The sequence below is a fragment of the Antechinus flavipes genome, chromosome 6 (genome assembly GCF_016432865.1).
Source record: "Antechinus flavipes isolate AdamAnt ecotype Samford, QLD, Australia chromosome 6, AdamAnt_v2, whole genome shotgun sequence".
NCBI classification, from domain to species: domain Eukaryota; kingdom Metazoa; phylum Chordata; class Mammalia; order Dasyuromorphia; family Dasyuridae; genus Antechinus; species Antechinus flavipes.
Window position 1 is genome coordinate 36,164,790 of NC_067403.1, and position 17,201 is coordinate 36,181,990.

General features: G+C 35.2%; 1 protein-coding gene across 1 annotated transcript in view; it reads right to left on the minus strand.

Moving 5' to 3' along the window:
• TEC (tec protein tyrosine kinase) overlaps positions 1-17,201 on the minus strand; it is a 104,735-nt gene that overhangs the window by 68,725 nt on the left and 18,809 nt on the right. Inside the window, exon 2 of the mRNA XM_051967481.1 lies at positions 8,756-8,839. Coding sequence (XP_051823441.1) covers positions 8,756-8,759 — 4 coding nt within the window. The 5' untranslated portion in view covers positions 8,760-8,839. The remainder of the gene's footprint in view (positions 1-8,755; positions 8,840-17,201) is intronic.

A 17,201-nucleotide genomic window follows, 5' to 3' on the forward strand; every position in this document is an offset into this window, starting at 1 on the left:
TTATAGCAGATACAGGAATTTTCCTTAGAGAACAGTGGACTCGGATGGCAAGCTAGAAATGTTCCGGGAAGTCAATAATAAGGGGAAGTAGATACCACTGGATATCACCTGATGGTGATTATTTTAAGGGTCCAAGTCATAGTTTATCATTTTTCCTTTTAAAAACTGAGATACATGTCAAGGAAATAAGGGTAGGAGCTGAGTCTCACAGCTGACATTAGTCCTAATGCTCATAAATTACTGCAAAGCTCCCTAGTAGAATATTTTACATGGCCCTTTTCATGCTAGTCTCTGTGTATCCAGCAAATAATAAGTGCCCGATAAATGTTGGTTGAATTGAATTGAGGTGAACTGAGTTGAAAAAGACCCTAAGGGGGTCACTACACAAAAAAGTGCCAGATTTGGAATCAGGCAACCCAGGTTTACTTTCAAGTTTTGTCAACTATCTATCTGTGTGGTCTTTATCAAGTCTCTTCACTTTAAGGCCCTCAGTTTCCCCATATGTAAAATGAAGGGGTCAGAGGAAATGATTTTTATTTTTTTGCTGAGGTAATTGAGATTAAGCAACTTATCCAGAGTCACACAGCTAGGAAGTATTAAGTGTCTGAGTCTACATTTGAACTCAGGTCCTCCTGACTTCAAGGCTGGTGCTTTATCCACTGTGCTACATAGCTGCCCCTGGAAATGATTTTTAAAGCTTAAAATCTGTTGCTGCTCTATGACTACAATAGGAATAATCTCAGGGGTCAGAAACTCCCAGAGAAAGACAAAAAATATCTTCTGTCATGTTTGGTGAGAAGGTAGGGCAACTACTGCTAAACCAGTAGGCAACTAATAATGCCCAGTAGCACTAAAGAGATCATAGACAGTGGCCATTAGGTCAGGAGACAGAAGTCAGTGTGTCAAAAAGCATTTGTTAAATAGTTGTTATATGCGATGAGCAATTCTGATGGATGTGGCTCTTTTCAACAATGAGATGATCCTGACCAGTTCCAATGATCTTGTGATGGAGACAGCAACTACACCCAGAGAGAGAACAGTGAAAACTGAGTGTGGATCACAACATAGCATTTTCTTTTTGTTGTTGTTTGCTTGCATTTTGTTTTCTTTCTCATTTTTTCCCTTTTTGATTTGATTTTTCTTGTGCAGCCAGATAAATGTATAAATATGTATGCATATATTGGATTTAACTTTTCTTTCTGTCCTTAGCCCCTAATTACTCTAGCACTTTGCACATAGAAAGTAGATGTCTAATAAATGCTTCTGGCTTTGACTTGATTTGACTTGGTTAGTGGAACGATTAGACAAGATGAGGGAAGTAGAATGTGATCATCTTTAGTGTCAAAGAAAGTTGGAATCAAACAGGAATCAGTCAACCATTTGAGGTCACTAGGACAAGGTTAAAAGATAACAGTATCTAAAACCACTCCTATTTTGCTTTTGTTTCTTTTTTTATCATAACATCTTCAAACCATAGGGAAAAAATAACAAAGAAGTAGAAACTCAAGATAAATGAAACTCAAAAAAGGCGAAATTACTTAGTATACAGAGTGAGTTTCAAGTCACCAATTCCAGATCAATTAAGTCAATGAATAGTCAAAGAGCCTGATAAGACTACCAAGTTTCAGTTGGTAATCATAGGAATATTCTAAAGAATAGAGGCACTGCAGAACTGGAAATGAGCAAAAGTTTAAATTTTCAAAAAAAAAAAAAAAAAGGTGCTTTTCCCAAACCATGAACCAGTAAGCTTGACTGATTTTTATCAAAATCCTTGAACTCATTATTAAAGGTATGTCTTTTGAGAACTTTAAAAAGGAAGCAACGGTAACTAAAAGCCAGCGTAGGGTCATCAAGAATAGCTCATACTGAACATCCAACGGGCAAACAAATTATACATATCCTTAGATCCAGTAATACTACTGCTAGATCTGTTTCCCAAAGAGATCATAAAAAAGTGAAAAGGACCTACATGTGCAAAAATATTTAGAGCAGTTCTTCTTGTGGTGGTAAAATACTGGAAATGGAGAAGATGTTCATAAATTGGAAAATGTATGAATAAACTATAGTATATGAATGAAATATTACTGTGCAATCAGAAATGATGAACAGGTAGATTTCAGAAAAACCTGAAAAGACTTATATGAACTTATGCTGAGTGAAGTGAGCAGAACCAGGAGAACATTGTGCACAGTAACAGCAACATTGTGAGATGATCAACCATGAATGATTCAGCTCTTCTCAGCAACAAAATGATTTAAGATAAGTATAAAGGACTTACCACAGAAAATGCTATCCACATCCAGATAAAGAATTGCTGCAGTCTGAATGTAGATCAAAGCATATTTTTTCACTTACTTTAATCTTTCATGTGGTTTTTTTTCCCCTTTTGATCTCTTTCTTCTTTCACAACTGTAACTATTACAAAAATGTTTCACCTGAAAGTATACACAGGCTACATTTTGAGTTCACTCCCTCCATCCCCTCCAAACCTAGAGAAGGTCAATGTTTGATACAGATACATATGGGGAACCATACAAATATACATACAAATATATAGCTCTTTTTTCTCTAAAGGTAGATAGCATTTTCCTTCCTAAATCCTTTATATTTGATTTGAATGATTATAATGCTTACAATAGTTTAGTCATTCACAATTACTCTTCAAACAAGACTGCTGTTACTGTATAGGATGTTCTCTTGTTGTTTAGTTGTTTTTCAACCATGTCCAACTCTTCTGGGGTTTTCTTGGCAAAGATTCCAACTCCAATTTCTTGCTGCTCTATTTTAGAACACAGAGATTTTTTTCCTTTTATCCTGATCATCATGGAAAACAGACATAATACTGGTATTGCCGGGTTAAAAGATTCAGTTTTATAACTTTGGGGGCATAATTCCAAATTGCTCTCCAAAGTGATTGGATCAGTTCACAATTCCACTAACAATGTATTTCTATCTCAATTTTTTCACATACCCGCCACCATTTCTCCTTTTTACCTTCTGTGATTTTAGTCAATTTGATAGAGGTAAGATGGTATCTCAGAGCTTTTTTAAATTAGCATTTCTCTCATCAGTCATGGTTTGAGCATTTTCCATATGACTATATATCTTTGATTTCTTCTTCAAAAACTGCTTGTTCATATCCTTTGATCATTTATCAATTGGGAAATAACATATTCTATTACATTTGACAAGTCTTCTATATATTACAGATTTGAGGCTTTTATTTAAGAATAGGGATAGAAAAAAATTTTCTTCCAATTTTTGCTTTCCTCCTAGTCTTGGCTACATTGGTTTATTTGTATTTTAATTTAATGTAATCAAAATTATCCACTTTATATCCCACAATGCTCCCTCTTACTTATTCAGGAAAATTTTCTCCCAACAATCCTTTCTTTTTTTAAATTTTTAATAATAGCTTTTTATTTTCAAAATATATGCAAATATAGCTTTTAACACTCACTCCTGCAAAACCTGTGTTTTAAATTTTTCTCCCTCCTTTTCCCCTATTCCCTACTCCCTTCCCCAGACAGCAAGAAATTCAATATAAGTTAAACATGTGCAATTCTTCCTAATATATTTCCACATTTATCATGCTGCACAAAAAAAATCAGATCCAAAACGGGGGAAAATGAGAAAACAACAAACAAGCAAACAACAACAACAAAAAGGTGAAAATACTATGTTGTGATCCATATTCAGTTCCTACATCCTCCTTTTAGAGGTAGCTGGTTCTCTCCATCACAAGTTTATTGGAATTGGCCTGAATCACCTCCCCAACAATCTTTTCCAAACAACTTTAAAATAATACCTCAAATCAAATTTTGGAGCAACAAACCAACAAAAGGTCAGAAAACATAAACCATATGGTATGCATATAACATAAAATAGCATAAAACAACAGCGACAGAGCAGGAGCATCAGGAAAGGTGTGGTAAGTAGCCCAATAGCAACAGCAGTTGCTTCAGGAGCTGTCAGCTCAGAGACCATAAGTCTCTGACAACCCGTCAGAAAGAGATCACAGGAGACCCTTTGTTGGCACTGAATGAATCTGGCATTGAGTGGAACTCTTGCCTAGAGGCAGTTTTGGGTCACAGTTTTATGGCAAGAAGAACATCTGTGATCAGTCCCAAGAGAGTAGGGGCACTGTTCAAAATTATAGAGCATAGAAAAGAAATAGTAGTTATGGCTACAAGGGACTGGTCACAGTTCCAAGAGGAGGACTAGTATTAGTGGTTGCAGGAGAGCCGAGTTCTTTCCTGGGTAAGGACCAGAACACAGTGCAGGAAAGCAGTGACTACCCATCTCCCAGGACAGCACCACTTTGGAAGTACCAAAAACTCCAAACTCCCAAAACTAGCTCTGACAACAGCAGCATGAAAAAGCCTGAAGTTTGACCATAAAAAAGCTAACTCTAAGGCACAAATTTAGAATACAATTATCTCTTCCATATCACAACTTTCCCATCAGATGTTGACATATCAAAGTCCAGCCTAAGAAATTAAATAGGAATTTGGGAGGAGTTTAAGCCACAGAGATATACAAAGGTCAAACCTAAAATGAAATACTTAACCCAATTTTTACAATAAGGTATTGTGAACACTTCATAAAAGACATTTTAAAAAAATTCAGACTTCTCTTGTACAAAGGGAGGGAGAAAAAAATTATATGAATTTTCCAGATTACAGGGGGGGATATATGCCCCTAACCCCTGCAATAGGAAAGGGATAACTGTAATGTGGAAACACTCACAAGCAAAGTCTCAATGAAATATGCTAATTGGACCCAAAGCCAGATAAAATTAGTAGAGGAAAAATTGGGAAAAGAAACATGAGTGATACAAGAAAGTTATGAAAAGAAAATTAATAGCTTGGTAAAAGAGGTAGGAAAAAAAATATTGAGCACTGGGCAAGTAGAAACTTATGACTGTGAGAAGTCAACAAAGGATAAAAAAGTAGAAGAAAATCTTAACTATCTCCTCAAAAAAACAACTGAACTGGTAATCAAGGAGAGATCATTTAAGAATTATTGAACTCTCTGAAAGCCATGTTAAAAAAAAAAAAAGCAAAATTGACTGCAATCTTTCAGGGGAAGAAATAGGTAATTAATGAAATAGAGGACTGCCAAGTATTCCTGACGAAAAGGGCAAATCCGAATATAAAATCTGACATTCAAACAGAAGATTCAAAAAGTAAACAGTAAAGAGTAATCATAACGGATTCAATAGAGTTGAACTGCTTATATTCTTATATGGAACGATGATACATGTAACTTTTAAGAACTTTATTATTTTTAGGAATCTACAAAGACAGAATCTGGCACAAGTATGAATCAATTATGTTGCAAGCATCTCAGAAAAATAAAGGGTTGAGAAAGAGGAATGACTTGGAAATGGGGGAAAGGAAAGGTAGAATGGGAAATTTTTTTCCCACATAAAAGAGATACGTAAGAAAGAGTTTTTATAATTGCAGGGAAATGAGGGGAGGAAGGTAATGAACAATACTTGAACCTCACTCTTATAAGAATTGGTTCAAAGAGGAAAGAACACACACACACACACACACACACATTCATTTGGGCATAGAAATGGGAAATGGGAGGAGAAGGGAATAAAAAATAGGGGGAGGGTAATAAAAGGGAGAATTGATTAAGAAAAGCAGCAATCGGAAGCAAAATAGACTTTTAAAGAGAAGCACAATAAAAAGAAAGACAAGGATAAGCAGAAGACAACAAGATGGAAGAAATACACAGTAATCACAATTGTGAATGTAAATGGAATGAGGCAATCTATAAAACAGAAGCAGATAGCAGAATCCAACAATGTTATGAACACACTTCAAGCTGAAATTCTTGAATTTCAATTAAATTGAATATAATTTCAATTAAATAATTGAATTTATTTCAAAATAATAAATAATTTTATTTATTTCTGTCCTTAACAATAAGGTGAGAAGGTAAATAAATAGGATAAATAAATAAAATAAATAAATAAAATAAAAGGTTAAAGCAAAATCTGTTCTACTTCAGCTAAAGTAAAAAAGGCAAGAGTAGCAACCATAATCTCAGATAAACCCAAAGCAAAAATAGACCTAATTAAAAGAGATAATCAAAAACTCTACATCTTGCTAAAAGGTAACATAAGACAGTGAACTGATTTCAAAAACTTTTACAGCAAGTTTCTCTGATAAAGGCCTCATTTCTCAAATATATAAGGAGTAGGGTCAAATTCATAAAAATAAGAGCAATTCTCCAATTGATAAATGGTCAAAAGATGCAGACAAGTTTTAGAATAAGAAATCAAAGCTATTTATCATCATTTTTAAAAATGCTCTAAATCACTATCCATTACAGAAAGGCAAATTAAAATACTTCTGAGATACCATTTAAAACCTTCCAGAAATGACAAATGTGGAGGGGATGAGGGAAAATAACATACATGAAAGAATTACTGGTAGAGTAGAAAACTGGTGCAATCATTCTTAAGAACAATCTAAAACTATGCACAAAGTACTATAAAACTGCGTTATCAGTTTGGCACTGTGTCCAAGGGACTATAAAACTTAGCATACTCTCTGATCCAGCAGTCTTAATCCTGGGTCTCTATCCCAAAAAGATCATAAAAGAGGGGAAAGGGTCTATATGCGCAAAAAAAGTTTGTAGTAGTTCTTTTTGTAGGAGCAAGGAACTGCTATTTGAGTGGATACCCATCAGTTGAGGAATAACTGAAAAAGTTATGGTATATGATGGTAGCGGAATATTGTTATTTCATAAGAAATGATGAACAGAGTGAATTTCCAAAAAGTCTAGAGAGACTTACATGAACTAATGCTGAGTGAAGTGAGCAGAATCAAGAGTGTGCATAGCAACAATAAGATTATACAATGATCAACTGTGATGGACTTGGCTCTTCTCAATAATGTAGTAATTCAAGGAATTCCAATAGACTCAAGATGGAAAATGCTAATTGTATCCAGAAAGAGAACTATGGAGACTGAATGTGGAATGAATCATGATATTTTTACTTTTTTGTTGCTTTTTTTATTTCTTGTGTTTTTTCCCCTTTTTGTCTGATTTTTCTTGCACATGACAAATATGGAGATATTTTTTAAAAGACCAAAGAAAAAGTTGATATATACAAATTTGTGTGTATGTGTACATTGTGTATACGTATGTATACACACACACACACACACACCTCTAGCAATTTTTTTGTGGTGGTAAAGATATAGAAATTGAGGGGATGTCCACCAATTGGGAAATGACTAAACAAGTTATGGCATATGACTGTGAAGGAGTACTATGATTCTATAGGAAAGAACAAGAGTGGTGACTTGAGAAAACCCATGGCAAGACCTATATGAACTAATGCAAAGTGAAGCAAGAACTATCAAGAGATCAATAGTCACTCTAACAGCAATGTTGTAACGATTATCAGTTGTGAAAGACTTGGTTACACAGATCAAGATAATGATCCAAGATAATTCTAAAGAACTTATGATTTTTTTAAAATGCTATCCAGAGAGAACTACTCTAATTACAAACTCACACAGTTTTGTTTTACAATATGGCTAATACGGAAAGACATTTTGCATGATTTCACATGTATAACTGAAATATTCTTTGCCTTCTCAGTGGGTAGGGAAGGGATAGAAATTAATATTTAAAGGAAAAGAACATCATCAATAAACAAATTGATAAACAAAAATAAAATGATTTGAGCAAGATGGCACATTCATTATCAGAAATGACCTAATGCTGAGTGACATCAATAGTATAATTCTTTTACAACAAGATGATTGGAAAACATAGATTGCTGATAAATTATCAGGGGTTAGACAAAACTGTGCTGTTAAACCACACTAGTATTCATAGTCATCAATGGATATGTGCCGACAGAGCCATTCAATACCATTCTAAATGGGGCAATAAGGAAGGCATGGATGAAATGACGTTGTTTTAGTAGGAAGAGAGGAAGTTCAAAGATCATAAACTAAAAAATCAAAGAAGTCCAAAGTTCAAAGAAGTCTTGAAATGAGAGAGATACAAGTCCAGCAAGAATTTCCAATCTCCACAATAAAATATTTTTAAATTCACTTTCCTCCTACCTAACATTTATCTTTATAGAGTATATTTTGTACATACTGGCCTGTATGCCTTAAGGTACTTCCATAATGGTGGAGAAAGCCAAGCTCATGCCTTGGTTGGCAACATGAGATAATAGGATCACTCCTCTATATCTAGAAGGAATTTTAAATCCTTCATTTTACTGGGAACTCAGGCCCAGTGACTTGCCCTCAATCATGCAGCAAATAAGTGCACAGCTGAAATTTGAATCTCCGGTTCTAAGACTCTAACTAACTTATGTTATTTCTCCTATGCCACCTTGCCTCTCTTCCTCCACTACTTATTTTCAATTTAAGCATTTATATCATCCCTTTTGTTAAAAAAAAAAAAAAAAAAAGGAAATTAAGCAACAGAAGCAATCATAAATTTATAAGTAATATTTATATGATACTTTATAATTTACAAAAAGGCTTTTATTGCATTTGAGATTATAACACTTGTATGTGTGAATCCTCTCTCTGTCTCAGGTTCTCTCTGGTTGTCCGTCTCTGTCTGCCTCTACACACACACACACACACACACACACACACATACACACACACCCCTCTTATTATCTGAGAAGGTAAGTACAAGCCTTAACCGGTCCCATTTTATAGATTATAGAAATCTGAGGTTTCCAAATTAAGTGGCTTACCCATCGTCGCATAGCTAGGGAGTATCCGAGATAGGATCCAAATACAGCCGTTCCTGACTCCACGTCCACCACACTATCTGATGCCTTAAATAAAAAAACATAGATGCTAATCAATTGTTGAACCATGAGCAATAGGAAGTTACTGTTTCATTTCCCAAAATTGCAAAAGTATTATGTGAGAGTGTAGCTTTTAAGCAAGCAACAGTTTAACATATACTCTTTATCTGAAAAACGTTTCTCTTCCTGTTTCTGACTGATTCAGAGAAAAACAATGACCCACAAAAACGAAGCTTTTACATAAGAACATCCTACATGGACTTTTTTTTCCCATTATCTCTGCATTTATGGGATAGAATGCTTTTGGGGCTGATGAATGAGATTAAGCACCACTTGTGAAAAACTCCAGAAAAAAGAGTTTGTTATTTGAAAAGAGAAGGATGGCCACGTCCTCAAACTCTTTACTATAATTTTTCTGAATTACTTTTATGGAAAGATATTAGACTATAACCGTTGAAAGAAACCTGACACCTTTCAGGCCAATCCCTTTATTTTTCAAATGGGAACACTGAGCTCAGAGAGGGACATTTGCTCAGTCCCGGGGAAGTCAATGGTGGAGTCGACACCAGATGCTGCATCTCCTACCAGCTGTTGGTCCTTTCCATTGAACCAAGGAGTATACAACTCTGTCTGTCTCTGTGTATAGATATGTCTATGTGTATCTCCTTTTCTTTCTCTCCTTCCTTCTCTCTCCCCTCCCTCTTCTCCCTCTCTCTCTCCTTCCCCTCCTCCTCTTTCCTCCCCTCCCCCTGCCTCTCTGTCCCTCCCTCCTTCTCTCTCCCCCCCTTTTTTGTCTCCCCCCTTTTTCTCTGTCTCCCCCTCTACCCATTTACATACATTCATACATATAAACATACACATATGCATACGTCTGTTACATATATAAATCACATGGTATAATCATATAAAGTAAATTATTTGTATAAGTTATGATTCATGTCATGTACAATGTAGTATAACATAATAAATCATATTAAATAAACCTTACATTATACTAAATATACAATACAATTCTATTTTATAATGTATGCAATTTATATTATATATTCATTTTAAATATGTATATATATACATATGCATATGTGTAATGTATAAATAAATGTATATTATGTGCATAAATGTATATAATTATATATATGTATAAATAAATCTGAATTTATGTATATGTATATATATAAATAAATAAATCTAGTGAGGGACAAATATGATTCTTCCATTTTTAGGGTACTTACTGCCCAGTTCAAAAGAAAATTTTTTTTCATTATTAAAGTTTTTTATTTTTCAAAACATATGCATGGACAATTCTTCAACATTAGCCCTTACAAAACGCTGTGTTCCAATTACCCCCTCTTTTCCTACCCCCTCTTCCAGATGGCAAGTAGTCCAATATATATTAAACATGATAGAAATATGTTATATCTAATTTATGCATACATATTTGTATGATTATTTTGCTGCACAAGAAAAATAAAATCAAACCAGAAAAAAAAAAAAAAGAGCGAAGCAAAATAAAATGCACGTAAACAACAAAAAGAGTGAGAATGCTGTGTTGTGTTCCACACTCGGTTCCCACAGTTCTATCTCTGGGTGTAGATGGCTCTCTTCATCACTAAACAATTGGAACTGATTTGAATCATCTCACTGTTGAAGAGGCCACGTCCATCAGAACTGATCATCATATAAAAAGATTTTTTTTTTAAGAGAAGTTAGGTAATTCCATGTCCCCCTCAACTAGGCTCTCTCCTCCTCTACCCATTTTGCTCTTTCTGGGCCAACAAGACACAAAGAAAAGGAGAAAAGAAAGAAATAGCAAGAAATAGCTAAAAGGGCCTCCCTATCTCAAACCACTGCCACTGCTCCAAACCAATCACCAACTTCATTCCATTCCATTTTGTAGACAATGACAATAATAATTCACATTTATGTGAATTTGCAAAACACTTTCTTCCCACTAATCACAGGGCAAGTGGTGCAACTATTATTTACTTTTTTACAAATGAGAAAACTGAGGCACTGAAAAGGCTAAGGGATTTGTTCACAATTACCCAGCTAGTAAATATCTAAGGTAGTGTTCTGATTCCATATCCAGAAATCTATCCTCTATGCCATGTTACAAGACGGCCCTTCTTTCCTAAAAATCAACAGTCTCATGATAACATAATATCAGACTTCCATCTTTCTTCAAAGCAGGAATGTTGTATGTAGTATCTAGTGGTTAATAAATCCATGACCTAATTCAGCAATTGCACTTGTTTCACCTTTTTATTTCCATTCTTTCCCCCAGTTTGTATTTCACATTTATAGCTATTTATGAAGCTCATCTAACTACACACACACACACACACATACTCATTCTCATTTTCTCTTCTCTCCATTTCTCTCTCTCTCCCTCTCTCCTTTTCTCTCTCCCTCTTTCTCTCTCTTTTTTTCCCTCTCTCTCCCTCTCTCATCCTTTCTCTTTCTCTTCTTCTCTCTCTCCTTCTCTCTCTCTCTCTCTCCATCTCTGTCTGTCTGTCTCTCTCCAGCCTAATAAGGTGTCATCTGGAACAAGCAGACAGGCAGTGAGAGTAAAAGAGTACAACTCAGGAATGTCACAAAAGATGCCCAAGAATCAATATCAAAACTACCACTTGAGGCTGGAGGTGGAACAAAAGGAAGTTTAACTGAAGAAAGACTTTGTATCATTTCATAAGACTTTCTATTGTTTCTTTTACAAAACAGAACCCTAAGGAAAGTCATCCATTCCAGCTTCCTTATCTTGCCCATACTCTTAATAAGTATTTGGAGTGAAAGTTATTGACTTCACAAATAATATGAACTGAGCCTATGTTTTAAGTAAATCATGGCTTTCAACTCAAGTATGTCACAAAATACAGAAGGTTTTGCAAGGGTCAATGCTGAAAAATTACCTATGCATATATCTTGTAAATAAAAAGCTATAATAAAAAATTAAAATTAAGATTCAAAAAAAATCACAAAAATAGACTAAAGAGATAAGATGAGAAGAAGCATGAAATGAAAAGTTAGGAGTAGGAGGTGGGAAAAGGCTTTGAATATCATAAATAGTTTTTTATTCTTGACCTTAGAGATGATAATTTGTTGGGGGAGGCAGAAATGGAAGGAAGTCAATATGGTCAGCTCTGAGCTTTATAGTAAGATTGATTTTTCACAGTTCATTGGAAAATGAGCTGAAATGGGGAGAGATTTGAGTAAGGAGTCCAATCAGGGCATTGCAATAGTCCAGATATAAGAGGGCCTATACCAAAGTAATTAATTGTGTTGGGGTTGTTTTTTTTTTTTTTTCCAGATGAGAGCGGAATATATATGAGAGATATTGCAAAAGCAAAATCGACAAGATTTGGCAACAGATTGGATAGGGGAGTAGGAGAAAATAGAGTTAAGGATGACTGGTTGACTAGGAAGATGATGGTATTTTCCACAGTAATTGGGAAATTAGGAAAAGGAAATGATTTGGCAGTCAAGGTGATGAGCTCAGTTTTGGACACATTAAGCTTAATATATATACCAGATTTCCAGTTTGAAATATACAACAGGCAGTTGGAGATATGAATTGGGAGGCTAGAGCTGGATATAGAGATCTGAAAATCATCAGCATAAAGACGATCATTGAATCCATGGGAGCTGATGGAATGACTGACTAAGATAAAATCGAGAGAAAAGAGGATCTAAGACAGAACCCTAGGGATCAAGAAGTGATCTGCTGAACATCAAGCAATGAGACTGAGAAGAAGTAGTCAGATAAGTAGGAAGAGAACCAGGACAGAAGAGCATCATGGAATCCTAGAGAGAAGAGAGCATCAAGGAGGAGAGCCATTCACTGTGTCAAAAGCTACAGATAAGTTAAGGATAAAGAAGATTAAGAAAAGGTCATTTGGTCTGTCAATTAAGAGATTATTGGTCATTTTGGAGAGAGAAATTTCAACTGAACAATGAGGTCAGAGAAGAGATTGTGGCGAGTTAAAGAAAAGTAAAAGAAAAGGAATCACATGCATCGGTTACAGATAGCCTTCGCAAGAAATTTAGTGACAAAAGAGAGAAGAAATATGAAGTGGTGACTAGTGGGGAGTATTTGGATTAAATGAGTTTTTTTTTTTCAGAATGAGGAAGACATGGGCATATTTGTATTTGTAGGCATTAGTAAACAAGGAAAGATTGAAGATGAGAGAGTGAGAGAGAGAGAGTGTGTGTGTTATAGAGAGAGTTAGAGAGAGTTGTGTGTGTGTGTGGAATCAGAAAGGATCATTTATGAATGTTGGAAAGAGTCAGGTCCTATCAAAAAGAAGGGCCAATTCCTTATATGAGAAATAAGAAGAGGAGATGATGGTAGAAGCACCTAGGTAATGAAAAATAAGAAAGAGAAGAGCTGGAACAAATGGGTTCCAATGTTTTCCTTGAGTTATCAAGCAAACTTCTTAGCTAAAAGGGTCAGGAATGGGAGCCTTGAAAGATTTAAAGAGAGAAGAAAAAAGAGGGAAAGAAAAGACAATGTGTTAAGTGAAATCTCAAGTTATTTAGGGAAGTGTACAAGGATTGCCTTGCAGTAGTGAGCGTCCGGTTGAGATGACATAAAATGAATTTGTAGTGGCTTCATCAGCACATTTAATTATATTTTCCAACTTAAATTCAGAAGCTCAGGAGTTGGGGTTAAGGCAGCAGATGGAAGGAACAATCCAAATTAAGGCTGGGCAGGGCAAGATTGGTGACAAAATAAGATGGGGGGAAGGGAGTCGAAAGAAGACAATGCAGAGATGACTGTTTACCAAGGGATCAAGATGGCAAAAGGAGATTGTTGCTAATGCAGGGGTAATGAATGGCCTGGGAAAGAAATAAGGGATTGAGTGATGGGAGGTCGAGGTGCAGACTAAGAATAGGGTTTGGGATTACAAGGTAAAGAAGAAAGAAGTAGAGTGACAACAGACTATGATTAAATTAGGAAATTTCAGAATTCATAGTACATCTGGAGATGATAGAAAGATGAAAGGTATAATTACTTCTATGTATAGCTGAGCTGGGGTGCCATTTGAATAGGTCATTTGAAATGAGTAAGCTGAAGAATCAGGAGATTGGGGTGTTTGAGGGAGTATCAGTATATATGTGAAGTCCCCTAGAACAAGACAGAAGTTGGAGAGGAGAGAAAGGCCATGAGTCAAGCACTGAACTCACTAAGGAAAAAAAGTGGGTTAGTAGACAGCAGCTACCAGAATTTTGATGGGAGTGTAGATGTGGGTTAAGTGATCCCTCAAAGGAGGAGAGGCTCCTGAATCACAGTGCTAGAGCGAGAGCCCAGAATATGGCGACTTCTCCCCACCTTGACCAGTGAGTGGAGATGAATGAGTGAAAGTTCACCCAGTGATAGAAAGGAAAGTTGAATCATGAGGAGGGATCAAGGTCTCAGTTACAGCCAAAAGACAAGGACAGGAGAAGAAAAAGATTTAAGATGAAAGCAAGTTTGTTATTTACAGAGCAGACTTGCAAAAAGCCCAGTGAAGGCTAGAATAGAAGTAGGTAGGGACTCTGGAATGGGGAAGGACTGAGGGGAATGGAAATAAGGCATCAGGCAGTGGGGATGGAGAAAGGTGAGTGAATGACAGTTCAGAATCACTGGAATGGGGAATATGTAACAGAATAAATTCCAGGAGGTTATCAATATATCTCGGAGTTTGGCTCTGAGCAGAGCCTTAGGCTTCTCAGCTGCAGTGACCAGTAAAGGAAGATGAAGGCAGGAGATGGGAAATTGTTTTCCCCCTTCCTCACAAGGGCAGATAGAATGGCGGGATAGGCAGACTACCCAACCTCCACACAATTACTCCAGCAAAAAATCTAAATTCACACCACTCAAAATGGTATTTAGTGAAAAGCTACTTTAAGTGACTTCTTCAATAATAGGGGTTCACAAAAAAAAAAAAGGCAGGTAGAAGTACACATGTTACCAGAGGAAGATCAGAGACAGAGTTCTGCATCTGGAGGCAACAAGGTAGAGAGATCCCATGGGAAATTCTCTGCACTCAGAAGAGGGCATCGGTCCAAGTGCCCAGGGGATTGGAGATCCTTGGTACTCAGTCCATTACTGGATTACTATCTTCCCAGGTGTCCCATTTTTGGATAGCTCTAATTGTTAGGGTGGTTTTCCTCCAGAACTAAGATCAATTATTTCTTACCCCACTGAAGCTCATCTGCTAATAAGTACTCTTATTCACATAAGCTTAAGAGAATCCTTCTAACGTTTATCCCCAGCTCAGCCTTTCATTATACAAAAATATTAGTGCCATCTGCAGACTTGGAAATTATGCTCCTTCCTCTTTTCATTTATAATAACATTAAATAAAATCACGAGGTGCCCATTTAAACCTGCCCTATCTTCTGAATCTTGACCAGCTCTTTAATCATTAAAAAAAGGCATTATTCCCTATCTAATATTGATTCAATTTATATCTTTGTCCAGGACATTTAAAAGTCACTGGTTTTCTCTTATGCACATGTCTATTTAACAAATTCTAGCTATTAAGAACTCTGATCCAGATAATAACCAATCAAATTCTTAAAAAACTAATATTAAAAATCTCCCTATCCTTTAAAAATTGATACTCTAGAGGCCAATGAGTGTATTTGTTTTTTTTTTTTTTTTTTTTTTTTTTGATTCCACTTGTTAAAAAGAAGGGTTTTGGAGAGGGAAAGGAGAATTTGGAGGTGGTGAAAATGATGTCCCTTCCCCCCAAAAAAGACAAGAAAGATTATACAAAGAAAGAAACAAAAACAATTTTAAAGTTCAGCAGGGGATATAGACAATCAGGGCAATGTTGGTGTTAGCTTGTTAAATGTAATATATACCTAAAAACCCAAGCTGAATGTGTTAGCAATTGACAATTTCATTTATTATCTTTTATTTCTACTCTTTATTTGTGAAAATGTTTATCTTTATTGTTGCTAGTCCCAAGTCCATAATAAAAAGAGTTTGTTTTTTTTTTTTAAACAAAAAGATCTCTACTTGGTTAGGCAGTAGGAATTTCCTCTAAGAAATCAGCTCTTTGTTTCCTTTCTCATTTTTTTTTCCTTTTTGATCTGATTTTTCTTGAGCAGCAAGATAATTGTATAAATATGTATACAAATATTGGATTGAATATATTTTAACGTGTTTAACATATATTGGATTATTTGCCATCTAGGGGAGGAGGTAGGGGAAGAAGGGGAAAATATGGAACACAAGGTTTTGTAAGGGTCAATGTTGAAAAATTATCTATGCATATGTTTTGTAAATAAAAAGCTTTAATTTAAAAAAAAGGAAATCAATTCTTAGTTTTCTTCTAAAATATATTCTTTAAATAACGGATCTACTTCTCTACTTCTAAAAGTTTCAAGGAAAATCTGACAAACATTACATCTGAATTTGCTTTTGGGCTCCCAGTTTTTTTTTTGTTAGTCTCACTTTTCTAAACTAGAAAATGAGTCTAATGCACCATAACTTTCTACCTGAATCAAGCAGATTAATTATTAGAGAAACATTAAGAGAGCAATAATACAATATACCATCATTAAACAGAACCTTATTCTTAACTACTTGACAGTACCTTATGATATTAAACCATGAACCTTCCTGAAGCATAAGATTCATTATAAACCTTTATGTATTAAATATCTTTATTGATTAAACAACAAATTAACAGGAGAGTGAGAAAGAGATCTATTTTTCTGGTATTCTACTCATTAGAAAGCCCCAATTCAGCAAGTAATTAGAAGGACATTCTAAATGTATTTCATTCCCCTCTACCTTCCTTGACTCAATATTTTCATATGTAAAATAAGAGGAATGAACTAGAAGTTCTTTCTACTAACAACTATAATTCAATAAAACTGCTATAGAAATATTTAAACTGGAATTAATTCTGTCCTAGCACAAAGTTACCTGCAATACCTCTAACTGTATATTGCTTAGCAAAGGAACTACTATATTTACACATTCATTCCAAAATTTTACTCATCTTTGTTGTCAAGTACAATTTTCTATACCTCATTTATTCAAAAAAAGCAAAATAGAGGGAAATGGGAATAAGTACTTAATAGTATCTACTATGTGGCAGGTAAGAATGGGAAATAAATAAATATTTTTGTAAAACACATACTATGGCACTGTGCTTTTTACAAACACAATCTCATCTGGGCTTCACAATAAACCTGCTGTTATTATTCTCATTTTTCAGCTGAGGAAATTAAGAAAAATGCTTGTTAAGTTATCATGTTCAGGTCACAGAGCTAGTAAGTGTTTGAGGTCAAATTTGATCTTCTTGAGTCCAGTGCTCTATCATCTATTACTACTAACTGCTCTATGGAAGAATGGGGAAATGACTATGAGGGCTGGATTTCCCTAAGAATC